This window comes from Natator depressus, chromosome 1 (assembly GCF_965152275.1).
Source record: "Natator depressus isolate rNatDep1 chromosome 1, rNatDep2.hap1, whole genome shotgun sequence".
Classification (NCBI taxonomy): Eukaryota; Metazoa; Chordata; order Testudines; family Cheloniidae; genus Natator; species Natator depressus.
In genome coordinates, this window is record NC_134234.1 from 135,588,252 (window position 1) to 135,607,371 (window position 19,120).

At 42.6% G+C, this 19,120-nt stretch overlaps 1 protein-coding gene across 1 annotated transcript in view; it reads left to right on the forward strand.

Annotated features, from left to right (window-relative positions):
• Positions 1–19,120, forward strand: part of GRPR (gastrin releasing peptide receptor) — a 35,166-nt gene that overhangs the window by 9,925 nt on the left and 6,121 nt on the right. The window contains exon 2 of the mRNA XM_074946035.1: positions 18,259–18,610. Coding sequence (XP_074802136.1) covers positions 18,259–18,610 — 352 coding nt within the window. The remainder of the gene's footprint in view (positions 1–18,258; positions 18,611–19,120) is intronic.

The following is a 19,120-nucleotide window of genomic DNA, read 5'->3' on the forward strand; positions in this document are numbered from 1 at the left end:
TTCAGATAATCTGCTTGTTGTGCTATAATTTTCTGTGTAGTAACGGGAAGCTTTTGAGTAAAGTCTGAGTAAATCATTTTCCGGAATAGCAAAAGATTGCCTGTTCAAAGCTATGAAAATTTGCTGAATGGTTCCCTCACAATTACTTTCTGGATTCAGATATGAGAGCTCTGAACCTGAACGTTAACACTTCCGGTTCAGATAAGAAAATCTGAACCTGCTGAATGGCATAGGGTTTGATCCAACTCCTATTGAATTCAGTGGAAAGTCTCCCTTGACTACAGTGGGAGTTGCATTGGGCCCTTAATGAATTGTTTCCTCGTGATTGCTTTTGAATAGTTCTTATTGTGCTGCATGCACCGTATACATGTAGATATGCGTATCTCTTTTGCTTGATGTACAAAATCTTACATCCTGTGTTGATTTCCACTGTGTCAACACAATACAAACCCTTATAACAGCCGTGGTTTTAGTTTGCATTAGCTCAGCTCCCTTGTCCATCTGCACCAAGAAAAACAGCACAAACAGCATGAGCTTTCTTAATATTTTGATTACACTTCCAGTTACACCAGATGGCCTAAGCATGGTGGACCCAATTCCATTATCAGAAACACATACAATGGGACTTGTGGATGAAATCTGAGGGCAGAATTGGTGCTAATGGGCCAGTGTGTGTCAATATTTAAGCAACAGCAGATTATGGGTGGGTTATTGTTTAATATTTGATGTTTTTAGGCATTACTGTAACACAGTCAGGAACCCTGGCTCCATTCTGCTAGGCACTGTCCAGACAATTACCAAAAAGAGCCCTGTTTCTGTCCCAGGGATCTCACAGTCTATACATCAGATGGAACACAACAAGGGATAAAACAGAAAAATAGGATGTAAGTGAATTGGGAGGGTGAGCTTTCTGTAAAGGGAACAAGTGTTTGTGACAGATATTAGTCATGGCCATCAATTTACTACTGGAAGGCACTTATGCCTGGATCCACAAAGGGATGGAGACATTGCAACGCTCAGCATCGCGGCACCTAGAAAATCCAGGGACAACATTACAATCCACAAAGTCTGAGCTAGGTTCCCTATACAACAAATGGCGAGAGAGAGGCACTGTAGAATGAGATCCACAAAAGCCAGCATAGAAAGCAAGGAGTTACCTAAGCTAGCCAATGAGAGATGCCAAGAGAAAGGGTGTGTCCTAAACCCTGCACCTCTCTCGGACTGAGGTGCCTAAGTCCAGGCTTCAGGGAGGAGCCTATCTCTGCTTAGTGTTCCATAAACCAGAACCACTCTCCTGGAGTCAGACAGTTTCAGCACCTAAGTAGTTTCTTGTAGGAATGACTTAGGTGGCTGCTTCGTACTGCACAAAACAACTGCTCCATGGTGGATAAACATTTACAATAGTCTGTGGGCCAGAAAGAGTGGGAGTGTCATAAATATAAACACCTTTAAAATCCCTCCTGGCCAGAGGAAAAACTCTTTCACCTGTAAAGGGTTAAGAAGCTAGGAAAACCTCGCTGGCACCTGACCAACATGACCAATGAGGAGACAAGATACTTTCAAAAGCTGGAGGGTGGGGGAAACAAAGGCTCTGTCGGTGTGTTTGATGCATTTGCAGGGAACAGAAAGGAATGGAGTCTTAGAACTTAGAAAGTAATCTAGCTAGATATGCGTTAGATTCTGATTCCTTTAAATGGCTGAGAAAATAAGCTGTGCTGAATGGAATGGATATTCCTGTTTTTGTGTCTTTTTGTAACTTAAGGTTTTGCCTAGAGGGATTCTCTATGTTTTGAATCTAATTACCCTATAAGGTATTTACCATCCTGATTTTACAGAGGTGATTCTTTTACTTTTTCTTCTATTAAAATTCTTCTTTTAAGAACCTGATTGCTTTTTTCATTGTTCTTAAGATCCAAGGGTTTGGGTCTGTGTTCACCTATGTAAATTGGTGAGGATTTTTATCAACCCTTCCCCAGGAAAGGGGGTGTAGGGTTTGGGGAGGATTTTGGAAGGAAAGACGTTTCCAAGCGGGCTCTTTCCTGGTTATATATCTGTTAGACACTTGGTGGTGGCAGCAATAAAGTCCAAGGAAAAAAGGAAAATAGTTTGTACCTTGGGGAAATTTTAACCTAAGCTGGTAAAAATGAGCTTAGGAGGTTTTCATGCAGGTCCCCACATATGTACCCTAGAGTTCAGAGTGGGGAAGGAACCTTGACAGGGAGCGAGAGAGTGAGTGATTCCATAGCCTTGTGGTTAGAGCACCCACATAGGATCCAGTCCCTCTGCGCCAATCACTCTTTCATTATTTATCCAGCGGAACAGCTTCAAAAGAAGAGACTGAGGAAGCTCCAACATTGGAATATCTTATAGTTCAGTGATTAGAGCAGTCCCCTGCAAGGTGGGAGACCCCCTTGTTTAAATCCTTTCTTCCCCCACTTCCAGAGAGGGGGGGAACTGAATCTGGGTCTCCCGCATTCCCAGGGATGGCTCTAACCCCTGGGCTAAAAGTTACAAGATGGGCACCACCTCCTCCAGCTGGATTGTGAATGGGATTCTGCCTTTTCCAGACAGATTTTGAATGAGACCCAATCCAGCCCGCAGCCTCGGAGTACACCTAAAGCAGAGGAGTTAGGTAGATGAGCATATATCTTCCCCTGGTTCATGGATAACATAACTCTAGGGCTTAGGCAGGAGGTAGGCATCCAGACGCCTAGCGTGAAGCACCAGTGCACATTCCCAGAGACAGAAAGTTTGGTGCTGAGGGAGCTTTCACATGTGAAAACTTAAATGCTGAGTGAGTGTAGGTGCCTACTCGGCTCAGTGGGAGTTTTGTAGCTCACAGTAGAACCGTAAAACTTGGACGTAGGAACCTAAAAATGAGACTTGTGGATCAGAGCCTTAAATACTACTACGATGAGGGAGGCATAAGAACCTACCTGAAATAGAACAGAGTTTAGCAGAAAATCATAAGCATGCAATCATGAAAAATGGACTTGCATCAAACATATTGACACATCCTGAACAATGGATAGGCACCATTGTTTTAAATTGTGTTTTCTTTCTGAAAAGTGACTTTAAACATGGTATTGTGCGGGTTCCTTTGGGCTGCTTTTCACTGGTTCCATATCAGATGTGCTTATTTTACAAGTAAAATGATGGGCTCTTTCTAAATGTGATCCTTGCAAATTCAGTCTGGGATTTTAAATTAACCTGTATTTTCCTTCTCATTTATCACCACCACTAACAAAGATTCTTCAGGTTTAATTAGGCTGTTAGCTAAACAAGAAGCTCTTTTCTCTTCTTTTCTTTCTTTCTTTTTTTTTTTCATTTTACAGTTATTTTTATATACTCTCGTACCCATTTTTATCCATGAAGAATGCAGGATCTGGGGTTTCACGATGTGGAATGGATTGTTAATCTTCATCTGAGTGACTTGTGATGTGTGTGCAAGATACCATATGGTCAGACTAAAACATAGTACAGGCCTCCATAAATTAGGAAGAGCAAGAACAAGGGCAGTGTAAGCTTCTCCACCACGCCACCGATGCCTAAGAACTGTTCTAGAGCAGATCACTTCCAAGATCGGCAGGCCATTTTTGTCTCCATGCTCATTCAGTTCCTGGCCTCAGTGCTAAGACTGCCATAATTGCTAAGACTTCCAAATTTTATAATGCTTTTAAATATACGGCTACAACACCTACTAGGACCTGGACTGAGACCACATATCTCATTTCACAAAAGGCAACAAAAAGCCATTAAAAGACAAACCATGAAACCCTGGCTTCTTTGAAGTCAGTAGAGTTTTACCATGTACTTCAGTGGGACCAGGATTTCATGCAAGAACTTTTGACTGATAATCACAAGTAGAGAACAGGGGCACTATTTAGGTGGGACAGGGAGGGGCTTCTGCACCTCCCCAGCCCCCACGAGTTTCCTACAGGAGGTGTGCTCCCAGGTGGAACTCTTAACAACAGCACTGCATGCATGTGGAATGTGAGTTCTGCGGAGAGGTGCTGCTCCCAGCTTGTGCCCCTGAGGCAGGGAGTCGGTGTTTCCTTTACAAACAGAGGCAGAGTGATTACAATAAGAAAGGGCTGGTAATTAAATTAAGGATCTGGAAGTCCTTAGATGAGCCTGTAAAACAGGAATCCCTCTGCAGGAGGTGGGAAGTGTTGAAGAGAGAATGCAGGGCACTCCAAAGGAAGAAATGCAGCCAAGCCCTCTGAGCCAAGGTTACATTCAGAAAAGAGGGAGATTTGAGGTGTGTGAGCCAAAACCAGGGAACAGCCAAAACCCAGGGAAGTTCCTACTCTACCTGTGGTACATATGTGGCCCCATCACCATACGGTCTGAAAGCCTCACAATATCTAACCTATTTCTCCTCACAGCCCCTCTGAGGTAGAGCAGTGCTGTTATCCCTGTTGTTCAAATGGGCCACTGAGGCACAGAGAGACTAAGGCCCAGATTTTCAAAGGTATTTAGGCAGCTAACAGGATTTTCAAAAGCACTTAGAAGGTTTGGTGCTTTGTAAACCCCACTAGATGTTTAGCTGCATTTTTGGGTGCCTAAAAACCTTTGAAACTCTGTCCCTAAGGCACCAGCCTGAGGTCATTCAGGAAGTCCCTAGGGGAAGTAGAACACAACCCAGGTCTCTCAAGGCTAACTCTGCACATGTGCTTTCTTCTTTCGGGGGGGGGGGGTAAGGGGGGACTCTACCCTCACTCCACCCCTTCCCCCAAGGCTCCACCCTTCCTCCACCTCTTCCCATCTCCGCTCTGCCCCCTCCCCCCAACACCTCCCACACACCACTGAACAGCTGATTGGCGGGTGACTGGTGGGTGCTCAAAACTATTTTTTTTCCGTGGCTGCTCCAGCCCCAGAGCACCCATGGAGTTGGCACCTATGTAGCTCCCTATACACTGGATCAGCCTATCTTTCTGCTGTAGGCTGCAAAAAAAGAAGACTGATAGATGGGAGCAAAACCAAGAAGGCCAGTTCTCTGAGACTCCAGCAATCGGTCCCAGGCAATTGGGAAGGATGTCATGGTTGACACCATGAAAAGCAGCACAGAGGTCAGGAAGGATGAAGAAAGAAAGAGAACAAGAGTCAGATGAAAGGAGATCACAACCCCCAAGGGGTGGCAGGTTCTGCCCCAGGCTGGGTTGTAGAGCAATGGTTGCTGTGCAATTTTAGATTTTAACATTTTGTCATTTTTTGTTCTGAGTTTGAGAAAAGGAAGGAATGAGAACGTCATATGAGTATCAGATGTGTTTATGTCTGAAATTCTTAGGGTTTCAGCTGTACCCAGGCCACTTCCAGAACAAAGAACAGAAATTGCGTCCACAGAGTCCATAAAGTCAAAAATTATTTTCATGGTTTGTATTATTTGCAGGGCACCATCTGTGTGCTCAGCACTGTTCAGCATATGCCAGAAAATGTAGTCCCTGAGCCAATGCATATAAGATGCATAACTCTGGATATGATGGCTCAGATATTTAACTCTGAAATGTATAGTTATTGAGCACATGTTAATATCTATGAGTGGAGGCACTGATGGCAGTAGAAGTTTTATTTAATTAAGGATTAGAAGATTTGACCGTCCAACTTTCTTTCAAGAAGAAGAGCTGCTCAGAGGTCCTGTGCCTGTGTATTTCCCTTTCCTGCCTGCAGTGGCCCTGATATACCTCAGAAGTCTCAATTTTTTTCTCATCTTTAAAATGTGGAATGTTCTTGATGTTTGGTTTTAAATCTCCTCCTGTGAGAACTGCATCTCAATCACTGTAGTGCTGTGTTTAAGAGCCTCCTGGAAAGTAATTAGTCTTTAAACAGAAGTGAAAGCAGTGTTGCCAACTCATGATTTTTTCATGAGTCTCATGATAATTATTGTTTTCCTTAAAGCCCCAGCTCCTGGAGTCAAGTGGAGATGTGATGATTTCAGCCTTCATTCTTAAAGAAAAATGAAGTTTCTAGCTCTTGTGGCTGCAGAGAAAGCTTCAAAATGTGACCCTAGTGCATCCTAAAAGCTCAAAAAGCAGAAGGGAAATAAAAAGAACACTGAATTGATTATTTTTACATAATCTCATGTTTTTAAAACCAATCTCTTGATTGTTGGCGAGCCTGATTAAAGATTTTTGAACATTTGGGGTTGGCAATACTGTGAAAGTGACTTGAAAGGGTCAGTTTCACTTCTGTTTAAAGTCAGTATCTTGAGTATTATTTGTAGGGGGGTAACACCCTTAGAGCCCCAGGCAGTTGCAATATAAACTCACAGGCTCTTGCACTAGTAGGATGTTTCCAAAAGTTAAATAATCTATTCCAAGCTTGGTGAACTGCAAAAAAGTGATAGAAAGTAATCTGGATTTTTCTACAATTGTTTCAATTGTTGAATTCAAGTTAGTAACAAAGTAAGAATATACATTAAAATTTTAAACCTAACCAGTGTCCCTTAAGTTACTTGAAACAAGATGTCAGAACATGCTAGTATTAGAGCTGCGTGGGTCTAATATTTAGTACATTTTCTTTCTTTATATAGGAATTACATACTGTGCTCCTGTCTGCTAATATCTAAGTTATTAGAAAGTAGCCACTGGAATCACGGTTAGAGTTGCCCCCCACTACCAAAATCTGAAATGGTGCCTTGGTAGAAAACTACTGAAGTGTTTGCTAAGGAATAGACTGTCCCTAGGGCTGCCATTATTTCAGTGCAGTAAACTACTTCACCTCTTCCACAGATTTGTTTTCTATTTTTTAAATTAATTTGGGATAGATTTGAGTGCTCATGACAGGAAGGATCTATAGCAATGATGTTAGCCAGGAATAGTGCAGTCACTGTTAATAGTCACTATTAAGCTCTCCTTCCCAAAATACCAATGAAATGTAATTCTGCTCTAATCCCCTTTGCTGTATCAGTCCTGAGCCATTCCTGACTTGAAATTGCAATTCATTCAGATTGTACGGTGATTTTGTAATGCGCACCAGTGAGGAGTAGGATTTGAATTCAAGTCTCAAGAAGTGAACAGTACCTACTATGCTAACTCTGCCATTGAAATGTCAAGTCAGTGGAAAAGGAAGAGGAAGTGACTGACATTCCAAACACTAGCTGCCTATGTATTCGCTTGTCCCAGTATAGATGTACAATTTATTAAAATCAACAAGCTTCAAATACGGATTTCAACAACAACAAAAGTCCACCCTGGAATCAAACATTCTAACCACAATCTGTAGCAAAGCCCCACGAAAAACAGGCCCTCTATGAATTGCTAGGCAGCTGTCAGAAGTGTCTTGATGAGTTGCACAGTCTAGCAACCATGTGTGGAAATATATCTATTTAATAGATTTGCTGATTTACTGATCTACAGATGTATAAATATTCATACGGTTCAATCCTGAAAAAAAAACAAAACAACCCAATGTTTATGGTATTGTTCCGCTCGCTGCTGCTGCAGATGTCCAGTCAGATTTCTTTTTAATTTCTCCTGTGAAATGCTACTTTACTATCAACAAGACTCCTTCTTATATTTAATTAATATAGTAATTCACACATGTATTAAGATTAAACTACTTTCCCGACTGCTCACGGCCTTTTATATATAAATTAAGTTAGCTTGAATAATGCCCATACGTTACATTTCATGTTTTCGAGGCAACTCTTGCACTGTGACAATAGAAAACTGTAGTTACATATCTTTAATAATTTTCAAATTTTCCCTTTATATGCCGGAGCTGAGCTTGAGGTGCACATATTATGTTTAGCAAAAGGGACAGAGGAACCAGTTCAGGTGAAATTTTAAAAATACATTGAACTTTTTGACCTTTGGAAAAGTTGACTTTTTAAAAATTGTTCATGTTTTTCTGTTCTTTTCAGCTGGGAGCTCAAATATGGGAAGACAGTAATAAGAGTTGTTTTTTGCTTCATTACAGCAGGACACACTAGATACTTCATGGGAGTTTTGTTTTCTAGATCTGTGCAAAACTCAGCAGTTTCACTTCTCAGAAATTCACCTCAACATCTGTGAACACTTCAGTCCACCTGAATTAATACCCTACCCCCTGAGTTTTTTCTTTAAGTTTCAGGATGAAATGAACCCAGCATCTCAAAGTAAAACTCAAACTGTGTGAGTTAACATTAAAAAATAAAAAGACTCATGATTTCAGTGTAAAACCTGATACTAGCACACAGTTGGCTCCAACTCAGCCTGAAAGGTTCACAAAGTATTCAGCAAACCTGGTACAGTCTGAATGTTGGGTTTGTATTCAAACAGAGGCCAGGCAAATTTTCTGGAATTTTGTTGTAAACCTTTTGCCCAGGCGTCCGGACTTCCCCCCCGCCCCAATATACCCGAGTTTTCTGACCAATTTATAAATTGTAGAGGATGGTCTACGGTTTTGTTTTATAGACTGTCCAAAACCCAGCAGCAATAGGATTCTTTTTAGCTGGTAATATTTGGGCCTTGTTCTAAGCCCAGAGGAATGCTCTGTCTAGCAGATGTGATGCAGAGTTTTCTCCTTATGTCTCTCCCCAAGATGCATGCAGAGTCTCAGAGTTCTGCCATATTGGAGTAAGGCTTCAACCCTGTCCGCGGTGGGAGGGGAAAGGCCAGCGGAATGGTGCTCTGATGGGAAAACCAAGGATCTCTGGAGGCATTGGGAGACAAGAGACCAGGAGTCTGTAAGGGCACATGTGTACCCAAAATCTGGTGGAGTGTTGGAACAAGTGCAGTCTGACCTAGCAGTCACACTCAATAAGGCAGATATGTAATGCCTGAGAAGGGGGACATTACTATGCATGGCTGATAGGGGACTGGTGCAGGAAGTAGGTGGAACAGAGGTTCTGGGAGGGGTCTGTGAAATGCAGCAGGCTAGGGGACAGTACACTACATGTTCTGATCATCTATTCTGAGTAAAAAGAAAAGGAGTACTTGTGCCACCTTAGAGACTAACCAATTTATTTGAGCATAAGCTTTCGTGAGCTACAGCTCACTTCATCAGATGCATACTGTGGAAAATACAGAAGATGTTTGTTTTTATATTCTGAGTAAAGATCATTTCCTGAGCTAGATCTCCAAACGCCTATCATATCAGAGGGCAGATGCAATCTTAGATACTGCCCTTTGAATAAGCGTAATGAGGAAATTTTTCTGGTTGCCACCAAGTCAGTGCATGTTAAAGGGAGATCTCTGTCTAATTGTCAGACTGAAAGTAAGTGTGACTTCTGATCAGTAAGATGAGTTTTTAGTACACTAAAAAGGCATCATTCTGAGATATGCTGTTGAACATCTGGCTCACCTTCCATTGCATGTTCTTTACTGGAAACTACTGACTTTGGGAAACGTGCTGTTATAAATTCATATAAAGCTTCATGACAAGTCATATTTATCAGGGAAACTGTAGGCTCCAGTTGTTTATGGGGATAAGCCAGGGCTATGGGTAATTTGAGATTTGTGAATCCATGATATCTTATACATCTGTATTGGAAAGGAGACTTTGGAATGGCTGTATGGCTCCTATGCACTCTGAGTTTTTAAACTAGGCCCTGCTCAGGCCTCCATTTTTGTAAGTAGGTGTGTAAATAGTTGCAGGCCCCCTTTTGTTGCCATGCTCATTTGTACCCACAATTTAGGTTGCTTGGAAGTCTGTGTCTTTGGTTGCATCCACAAATAAGAACTTCAGACCTAAATTGTGAGCAAAAATAATTGCAGTACAAAATTACACCTTCAGTTATGTGCACACTCAGAAATGGAGAGCAGTGTCCCAATGGACAGAGACTTTGGGTAGTTTAATATGGACACTAATGACTTCAGCTTCTCTGAGATGAGGCAGCCAGACTCTTCAAAGAGCTGACATTGTTTAGTCAAGGGTTCCCATGGTTTGTTCTGTTATTCTGTGCACGTAGCCCAGATATCCACTTCTAGATCAGTGGGCAATCATTCTCTGTGAGAGCTGAATCAAAATATTTTGGACAAAATTTAGTTTTTGCCCCCAAAAAATGCATTTTCAGATCAACAGAAACATTTCACAAATTCATATCCATTTCAGCAAATTAGCTGGGTTGAAATGAATTTTTCTTTCAACATTAGCGAAAACAAAACATTTTGATTGTTTGGAGCTAGCTTCACAAAAACCAAGGAGAAGGTAGTAGTGGTCCCCTTATACCTAATAGCTCATTGGCTAGAGTGTTCACCTGGGCTGGGGAAGAGCTGTGTTCAGATCCCTGCCCCAGAACAGGCATTTGACCTGGTCTCCCCCGTGTCCCGAGTAAGTGCCCGGACTGCTGGACTACTAGATATGAGGAGGGGAACTCCTCCGTTTTTGTAACTCTAGCCCTTCATTTCCTTTGCCTCTGTTTAAAGAGGTGAAAACAGACCAAAACCAAAATGTTTCATCTGACCCAAAACAATTTTTTTAAATCTTTTGATTTACCCAAAATTTGGGAAAATGTCGGTTTCAGTTCAGATCAAAACAGATTTTTTTTCAGAACCGCCAGAAAACTGAAAAAGTCAGTTATTCACCCAGCTCTGTTGTCTGCCCCATCTATATCATCTCCTTCAAGGAGTGGGACAATCAGAAATAATACAGGGACCCCCATCAAAGGGCCTTGTGGCAGAGCAGGGATGCAGTGATTCAAACTTCTCCTACACTTGTTTCAGCTGATGACCTGAAAGAGGGAGGAAAAAAAAAAGAGAATGTGAGTCATCAATTCAAAAGAGGCATGAAACAGAAAAGAAAGGTAAGGCTGCCAGGGGCACCAGCTTCCTCACACAGCGCAGAATTACCTCCTTTAAACAAATGATGGAAACGGAGACAAACATGGCTAAATGGATTTAAACCCTGAGAGAAAACATCACATGTCTTTCCCCAGATTTAGTCATTTTTAAGTTATTTTGCAATGGATGCAACATCCATAGGTCGCTCCTCAGTGAGGAAAAAAACACTAGGGACTTAGACTGCGGCAGCAGGGACAGAACATCTCTCTCATTGCTGTGGAATAAAAACCGCCCCTCAAATCTCTACAGTTAGGGGTGACTGAGCAATAATACATTGGGGGCAGATCCTCGGCTGGTGTAAATTGTCTTAACTTTGTAGAGGAGCACAATGGAGCTAAGCCAATTTACACCAGCTGGCAAGGAACAGAGTTCCCGGTGTGGAGATTTGTTATAATGAGTGCTTTTAGAGAATAGGTGTGCAGTTTTTTTTTCTTATGGCACACATATTAGTCTGTTTATGTCTGTAGGTGCTGCATTAGTGCTGTTTGCATTGCACTGACTAATGTTTGTGTAGCTGAAGCTGGAAAGTACATCAGTGGTGGTATTATTATTGGCAGTATTATTACATATCGGAGTGATAACGCAATTTCCCAACATTTTCAGTGACATATTAACCTCAGTAGGAAAAAACCTAACCATACAGATCCCTTGTCTATGGCATTTATTAGAAAGGTAAGGCAGTTTCAATGATTGGAGAAGCAGGAAATAATTATCTAATCATCACAATACAGATCCAGCCAGATGCACGTAAACAGAGGCCTGCTGGGAGTCAGTCTAGACTAGTAGAGTGGCCAACCCTCCAGGATTGCCCTGGAGTCTCCAGGAATAAAAGATTCATCTCTAATTACAGATGATGTCATGATATGAAACCTCCAGGAATATGTCCAACCAAAACTGACAACCCTAGTCTAGAGACACATACTTAGAGAGATCTAAGTACTGTCGTGTCCTCAACAGCCTGTCTTCTATTCTTCTCCCAGCGTGGTTTTTAGTTCTGGCAGTTATAACAAATTCAAAAGAGCAAAAATTAAATAAATCAGACCACATATTGGAGGGAGTCAGTTAGCCACGGCTCACGAAAAGGGGTGAGGCTAGGAAGTGCTCTCGGTGAAACACGACTGAGTATTGTATGTGTAGCTATTATCCTGCTTCTAGGGCAACGGCAGGGACTACACTGGGTCAGGTTTTGCTAGGCAGATTCTTGCCTTGTTCAAATTTGAGAAAAATTCATCGTACATAATTCAGTCAGACAGAAGTTTATTGGCATTTAGAGTCAGTAGGCCAGTTCCTGGGCCTTGGCTGAGGAGAGCTGGGTGCAGCTCACAGGAGAAGATTTAAAAGGGACCTTTTGGATCTTCCAAGTGGCGACTTCAACACTAGACCAGCCCCCTGGCACAGATTAGAGTAGCCATGTTCTAAACTATGCTGGCTGCCTGTGACTCTCCCAGGCTGTTCAGCAGCCAGGAATTGCCAGGGGAAGGGACATTCTGGCAAGGCCCCCTTTGAAAAGTCCAGAAAAAAGGACTAGCGCTGAAGCTGTTGTAGCAGCTCTTTGCCACCCTGTGGGGTGCCCTAGGGAGGGGGAATTGTGAAATGGGCTAGCTGAGCTGGCTTTAGGGCAGCTTTGTACTGCTGCAGCACTGGCTGAGCATCCAGCCCTATGTTTTTATGATTGACTGCTTTCCTGCTACGTATGGTGCCTTAAGAATGGGTTTTAAAAGAGTAATTGATTTTGTTTAAAGCCTCATCTATGATTTCTTTGTCCTGGTAATAATAGGATCCCAAGGCACATAGCACTCAGGCAACCATCCTGCATATGAGGTCATTAGTGGCTTCTGTGTGATTCTCTGTCTAATGCGTACAATGGGTACAGAACAGTTCAAAGTCTGAACAGAAGCATAGGTCAGTCTCATTCATATTTCCAATTGAATCAGCAATCAGGCTTTTTCCTCTGTGCAGATAGACAACTTGGAATGCTTGGCACTGACGGTGTTTCTTGACTAGCATCAAATTTTATGTGATTGAGTCTTCAAAAGGCATGTTCTCCTTTCCAAATGTTGGCCTTTATTACGGCCCCTGAATCATCTCTTGCTTTTTAATCCTTTGTGGGAATTCCTTTAGGCGTTTTTCAACTGAAAAATGTCAGTATCACACAATAATTAGAGATATTGAATTTGAGAGCAAACTGGGGTAGCAGCAGCAGGAAGGTGGTGGCTAGGTTTGTTACTGAGAGCTGAATGGTGCCGTACGATGCACACCTCAAGCTGCCATTGAGTTTAGGGGGTTTGTGTGCTTGTGTATGTATGTATGTATATAATGGCAGGATCAGGCCCTGAGTGTGTGTGTGTGTGTGTGATGACAAGATCAGGCCCTTAGTCTCACTGCATGGATAGCAGAGAGCACATTATATTAAGAGCTTCAATTAGGCCCTGCTTCAGCAGGGTACGTAAGCTCATGGCTAACTGTCAATATTACCACCGAAGTTCTATTTGAAATGAATGAGACTACGGTGACCCAGGAATCTCTCAGTGCCATCTGTCAAGGGACACAGAGGGGGTGTACATGGGTTACAGGAATCTTCTGCCCCAGCCCTGAGCCCCCTCCTGTACCCCAAACCCTCATCCCCGGCCCCACCCCAGAGCCTGCACACCCAGCCAGAGCCATCACCCCCCACACCCCAACCCTCTGCCCCAGCCCTGAGCTCCCTCCTACATTCCAAACCCCTCATCCCCAGCCCCACCCCAGATCCCTCACCCCCAGCCAGAGCCCTCACCCCCTGCACCCCAACCCTCTACCACAGCTCTGAGCTCCCTCCTACACTCCAAACCCCCCCAGCCCCACCCCTGTATACATCACCTCCATATTGGTGCACATAACAAAATTCATTCCGCACATGGACGTAAAAAATTAGAGGGAAAATTGATCTCAGCCAGGCTTGGCTGAAAATGCTGGAGAGACCTTTGGGTGAGAAACTTCTTTAGACAGGAAGTTAACCTGTTAGTTAGGTCTAAAAAGAAAGCATGTTATGATTTTATTTTACAATAAACCATTTGAATCTCTATTCTTTGATTGATTGATTGATTGATTGATTGATAGATATAGTGAAAACAAGAGTAAGCGTAAGTGCTGTGGTGTTAAACCAGCTGGCGATCCTGAGTGTATTGTGACTTCGGGAACAGCTGACCTGGTAATTAGGCGAGTCTCCAGTGGATCAGGAACAGAGCACTGCAGGGAATGCTCTGAGGACCCAGAGGTTGGTGTGTGCCTATTGCTACCTGTACAGAGGAGGCGAGGCCTGTGGAGGCTGGTAGGCAGTGCTTGTGCTGTCAGAGAGCTTATCCACAGCAGGCACAGAAAAGACTGCTCCATGCTAAAGGCAGGTGGTGGGAATGGTGAGGGGCCTCACCCCGCTGGGTACACTGGGGAGTGTCACAATTACGCCCATGCTTAAAGTTAGGCATGTGCTCAAGTACCTCGCTGTCTAACATAGAGAGTAGGAGAAGCGCAGATCCTCATTATCCCCTATGGTCAGTTATGTGCTGCGTATGTGTTCTCGCTGCATGCTGCACTGGTTCTGGCCAGATAGTCCGTACAGCAGGCTCCAATCAAACTGCCCCAAAAGACCACAGACTTCATTCAGTGGCAGAGGCGCTTGGCCAGGTTTATTGCCAAGAAAGCACAGTATTAATGCCCTATACGTGCTACAAGTACACTTAATACATGTATGCCCATGACAATGGATCAGCTCAGTGAATGGCGGGACTTTCAGTTCCCCCCTCGACCAGCCAAAGACACCCCCTTTTTGACCCCTCTTTTATACGCCGATACAAACAAATTACGCATTGCCCCGCTGACGTGGCTAGTTGCCACCCTTTACCTTGTACCTGTTGATTTGATCAAAACGTCTCTAGCCATCACCCTGTCAGCCTGACCTTATCTTTAAGGGGGATACAGTGTGTCCATGTATCATCTTCGGGGAGCGTGTTTATACCATAACCTTGTATACCATAACAAACTTCGGGGTGTTCTGGTACGAGCCTTCTGGAATATGTTTACAGAAATTCTTAGTGCCTGGGAATGCTTGTGTTTTTGCAATGACAGCTCTGTTCTCGCCAAGTTCATATATCGGACCGTGAACCTGCAAGCAAGCATCTGCTTTGTAACAGGGCCTGACTTTTGCTCATAGCCAAACTTTTGCTAACTTTGCTTTATATCAGCAGTGCCTGACTATTTTAGTTCAGGCCTTAGGCCTTACACCAGACCCGCTATACCAGGCCTCATGTCTCAGGCTCTCTCTTTCTACTACATCCCGCCAAATATGTGGTATTAGTAACCATGGGAAGCAAAGATTCCTGTACTTTTACCTATCCATGGGTCTGATCCAATGTCTTCCCACTGATTTCAGTGGGCAGACTCCCATTGACTTAATCGTACATTAAGTTAGAGACAAAAGGAGCCCCACCGTGGTTTGGGGCAATATATCACTGGCTACACAACAGTCAACGTGGATGTGTCTGTAGATATTTTTGGGTAGAGACCATTTTGAATCTAGTACTCAGCTCTGAAGAATGTTTACCTGTTGAACAGGTGACCCAACAAACAGGATGCTATAATGCTGAGTGACAATGAAAGATTTAGAAAAAGCCTTCAAGAAACTTCATGAATGGTCCCTCAACACAAATGTTCTAGCATGGATATTCAGTGTAGAAGGTTTCCCATCTGTAGATCTGATTACAACTTGACAGAACAGGAAGTATCCCCACTTCTGTTCCAGGGCGGGACACACCTCAGGATCAATGTCAGACACTTTCCTGTTTCCATGGAACAAAGAGCTCCTCTTTGCCTACCTGCCAGGACCCCTGATTCCCAGGTCATTCTCAAGCTCAAGCAAGATCAAGGCAAGATGATCCTTATAGCTCCAGCCTGGCTAAGACAGATGTGGTACACAGAGTTCTGCAAATTGTCCACTATGAACCTTTATTGTTACCAATAGTCAGAGATCTCCTGACACAGAACCACAGCTGGGTGCTACATGTTATGGCATGGTTCATCAGTGGCTGAATGTAAAGAAGGCACATTGCTTAGTAGCAGTTCAGAAAGTACTCCTTAATAGCAGAAAGCCACCCACAAGAGCTACTTACCTGAGTAAATGGAAGTGTTTTTCCATCTGGGCCACCTCCCAAATTCTGGACCATTTTGTGTACCTTAAGGAGTCAGATCTAGCCCTTAGTCAGGGCGCATCTGTCAGCCATCTTGGCATTTCACCCTTGCACAGATGATTAGACTGTTTTCACTTGCGCAATCACTACCAGGTTCCTTTAGGGTCTTGATAGATTGTTTTTATTTGTCAGAGACCCAACACCTTCTTGGGATTTAAATCTGCTGTTGTCTGCGCTTATTGACCCTCCTTGTGAGCCTTTAGCATCATGCTCATTTCAACATCTGTCAGCACAGGTAGCCTTCTTAAAGGCCATTACCTCCATCACAAGGATGAGAGAACGGAATGCATTGGTCACAGATCCATCCTCCACAGTCTTCTACAAAGACAAGGGTCAGCTGAGAATATACCCCATGTTCCTTTCAAAGGTGGTGGCCAGTTTCCATTTTAATTGGTTTATTCACTGGCCAGTTTCCTTCCTGAACCACATACACATAAAGACAAGCAGAGGCTCCGTACTTTGGACATTCAGCAAACATTGGTGTTTTACCTAGATAGAACAAAGCCTTTTTGTGTCTCTTCCCAGCTTTGCGTCTTTTATGGCATATATGAGAGACCACCCGATTACAACTCAGACTCTCGAAATGGATCACCAGCTGCATTACAATGTGCTATGCGGGCAAAGGAGCAATGCCTCCTGAGAAACACACAGTGCTCTCAACAAGAGCTCATTTGAACTCAGCAGCATTTGTGGCACAATCCCAGTTATGGGCATCTGTAGAGCAGAGACCTGGTTTCCATTCATACACTCACCAAGCACTGTATGCTGCATCATAGAAGCATGCCAATGTTGGGAAGCAGTCCCTCTTCTGATGAGACTCCCTACCCTGCCTCTTGGGGTAATATCTTGGGAGTTACCTAGAGTATAACAGGCATATGCAAGCACTTGAAGAAAAAATGGTTACTCATCTTCTCATAATCATTGTTCTTCACGATGTTCGTAGGCATGTGTCCATTACACAACCCACCCTCCTTTCCTGATGCATCAGAGCCTACTATCGGTTCCGGTGTGAAGGAACTGAAGGGGGGATTGGGCAACTCCACCCTTTATATCCTTGCTTCAGAGTATGAGGACCCCAGCAGTGGGCAGAGCCACCCAGATGGGTAACACTACGGAAAACTCTCCAGCACCGGTGCACGTGATGTGCAGACACCTAAAGTGTAATGGACATATTCAACACACCGCGAAGAACAGTTATGAGAAAGTGAGTCGCCATTTATGTTTTATGATTCTATGATGACCACTTAACCCCTAACTCTATAGGGATTCATTTTCCATATACTCTTTTAAAAGGGGATTGGGCAAATAAAAATATCTAGATTTTAAGTAGAGAATAGGATATAAATTCCATTATCATGAGTATGATTAATTTAATAATACTGTATAAAACCTGTAGATATTATTCCTAAATGCCATCTGTTACTTCTAATTTATACTTTAAATATATTTATGAATTGTGAATTTTTAAATGCACCTATTTCAATCTGGAGTTCTTTTTATATGTGGCTATTTTGTTATATGGGCTTTTCATTCTACATACGAGCTTCAAATATATTTTGCTTCTGTGCTGAATTGGAAATTCAAACTTTTAAAAAAGTTTGAAATTCTGAAAGGAAAAAGTGTACAGAAACACAAAATCTATTATGCATATTTACATAATGTAGCATGTAATTTCTTTCTTCATAACTTGTCTTCTGTAAATCACCACAAGCTAGTTAATTTGGATACAATTAATTATGGACAAATGGAAACTGCGTCCTAGACCACACATAAGTAATTTAAAGGGGTAGGATATCTGTTACAATTTTGAAAACACAAGGTCTGAGTTTCAGAAGTGCTGTGTACCCTCAACTCCAAAAGAAGTCACCAGCAGCTTTTACAAACTCTTTAAGCAATATCTAGTCTAGTTTCCTTGAACCATACTGAATGAAGTGCTATTCTATTTGTAGTAGTAGTGTCACGGTGTTTATGCTTTAAAAGTACACTCATTTATTTTACTTCCTCTTAATGCCACTTGTACACATACGTGGATTTCAGAATATATCTGTACATGTTCAAAATCAATACACCTGAAATTGACTTAACTGGTGACAAGTTGAGCTGATTGCAAAATTTCAGAAATGTTAAAAATTTCAACCAGCACCGGTTGAAAACTGTTGTTGGGATTTTCCAAAATGAAAAGGGGACTCAGTGAAAGATTGGACAAAGATACATTTGACCCAGTGTGACTATTTTCAGTGTCATAGTTAGTAACAGTTCTTTCCCTTTGCTCTTAGGTATAAAGCGATAGTGAGACCGATGGATATCCAAGCCTCCCACGCGCTGATGAAGATTTGTGTGAAAGCTGCTATGATCTGGATTTTATCCATGCTGCTGGCCATTCCTGAAGCAGTGTTTTCTGACCTGCACCCTTTCTATGACCGAGACACTAACAAAACATTCACCAGCTGTGCTCCTTACCCCCATTCTGATGGGCTACATCCAAAAATTCATTCAATGGCATCATTTCTGATCTTTTACATCATTCCTCTATCGGTCATTTCAGTGTATTACTATTTCATTGCTAAAAATTTGATCCGGAGTGCTTACAATATACCTGTGGAAGGAAACATACATGTTAGGAAACAGGTATGAATTTATTTTATTTGAAAGTACATTACCCTTGTGGACGATATCCACCTTGATTGCATTGGCCTCGTTAGCACTACAAAAGTACTTTTCCCTCTCTTGATATTCACCCCTTCTTGTCAACTGTTGAGAATAGGCCACTTCCACTTTAATTGAATTGGCCTCATTAGCACTGACCTCCCACTTGGTAAGGCAACTCCCATCTTTTCAGGTGCTGTAATGTACTGCTTACTGTATTTTTCACTCCATGCATCTGATGAAGTGGGTTTTAGCCCACAAAAGCTTATGCCCAAATAAATTTGTTAGTTTCTAAGGTGCCGCAAGGACTCCTCATTGTTTTTGCTGATACAGACTAACACAGCTACCACTTTGAAACCTGTTCTCATTTAGTGGCTGGAGATTTGTGAATCTACTACTGCTTCCAGCTAAGGGCACTTAAGGTATGTTTATACTGGAGATGGCGTTATTTCCAGCTCAGGTAGACATACCCTTCATAGCTTTGATCAAGAG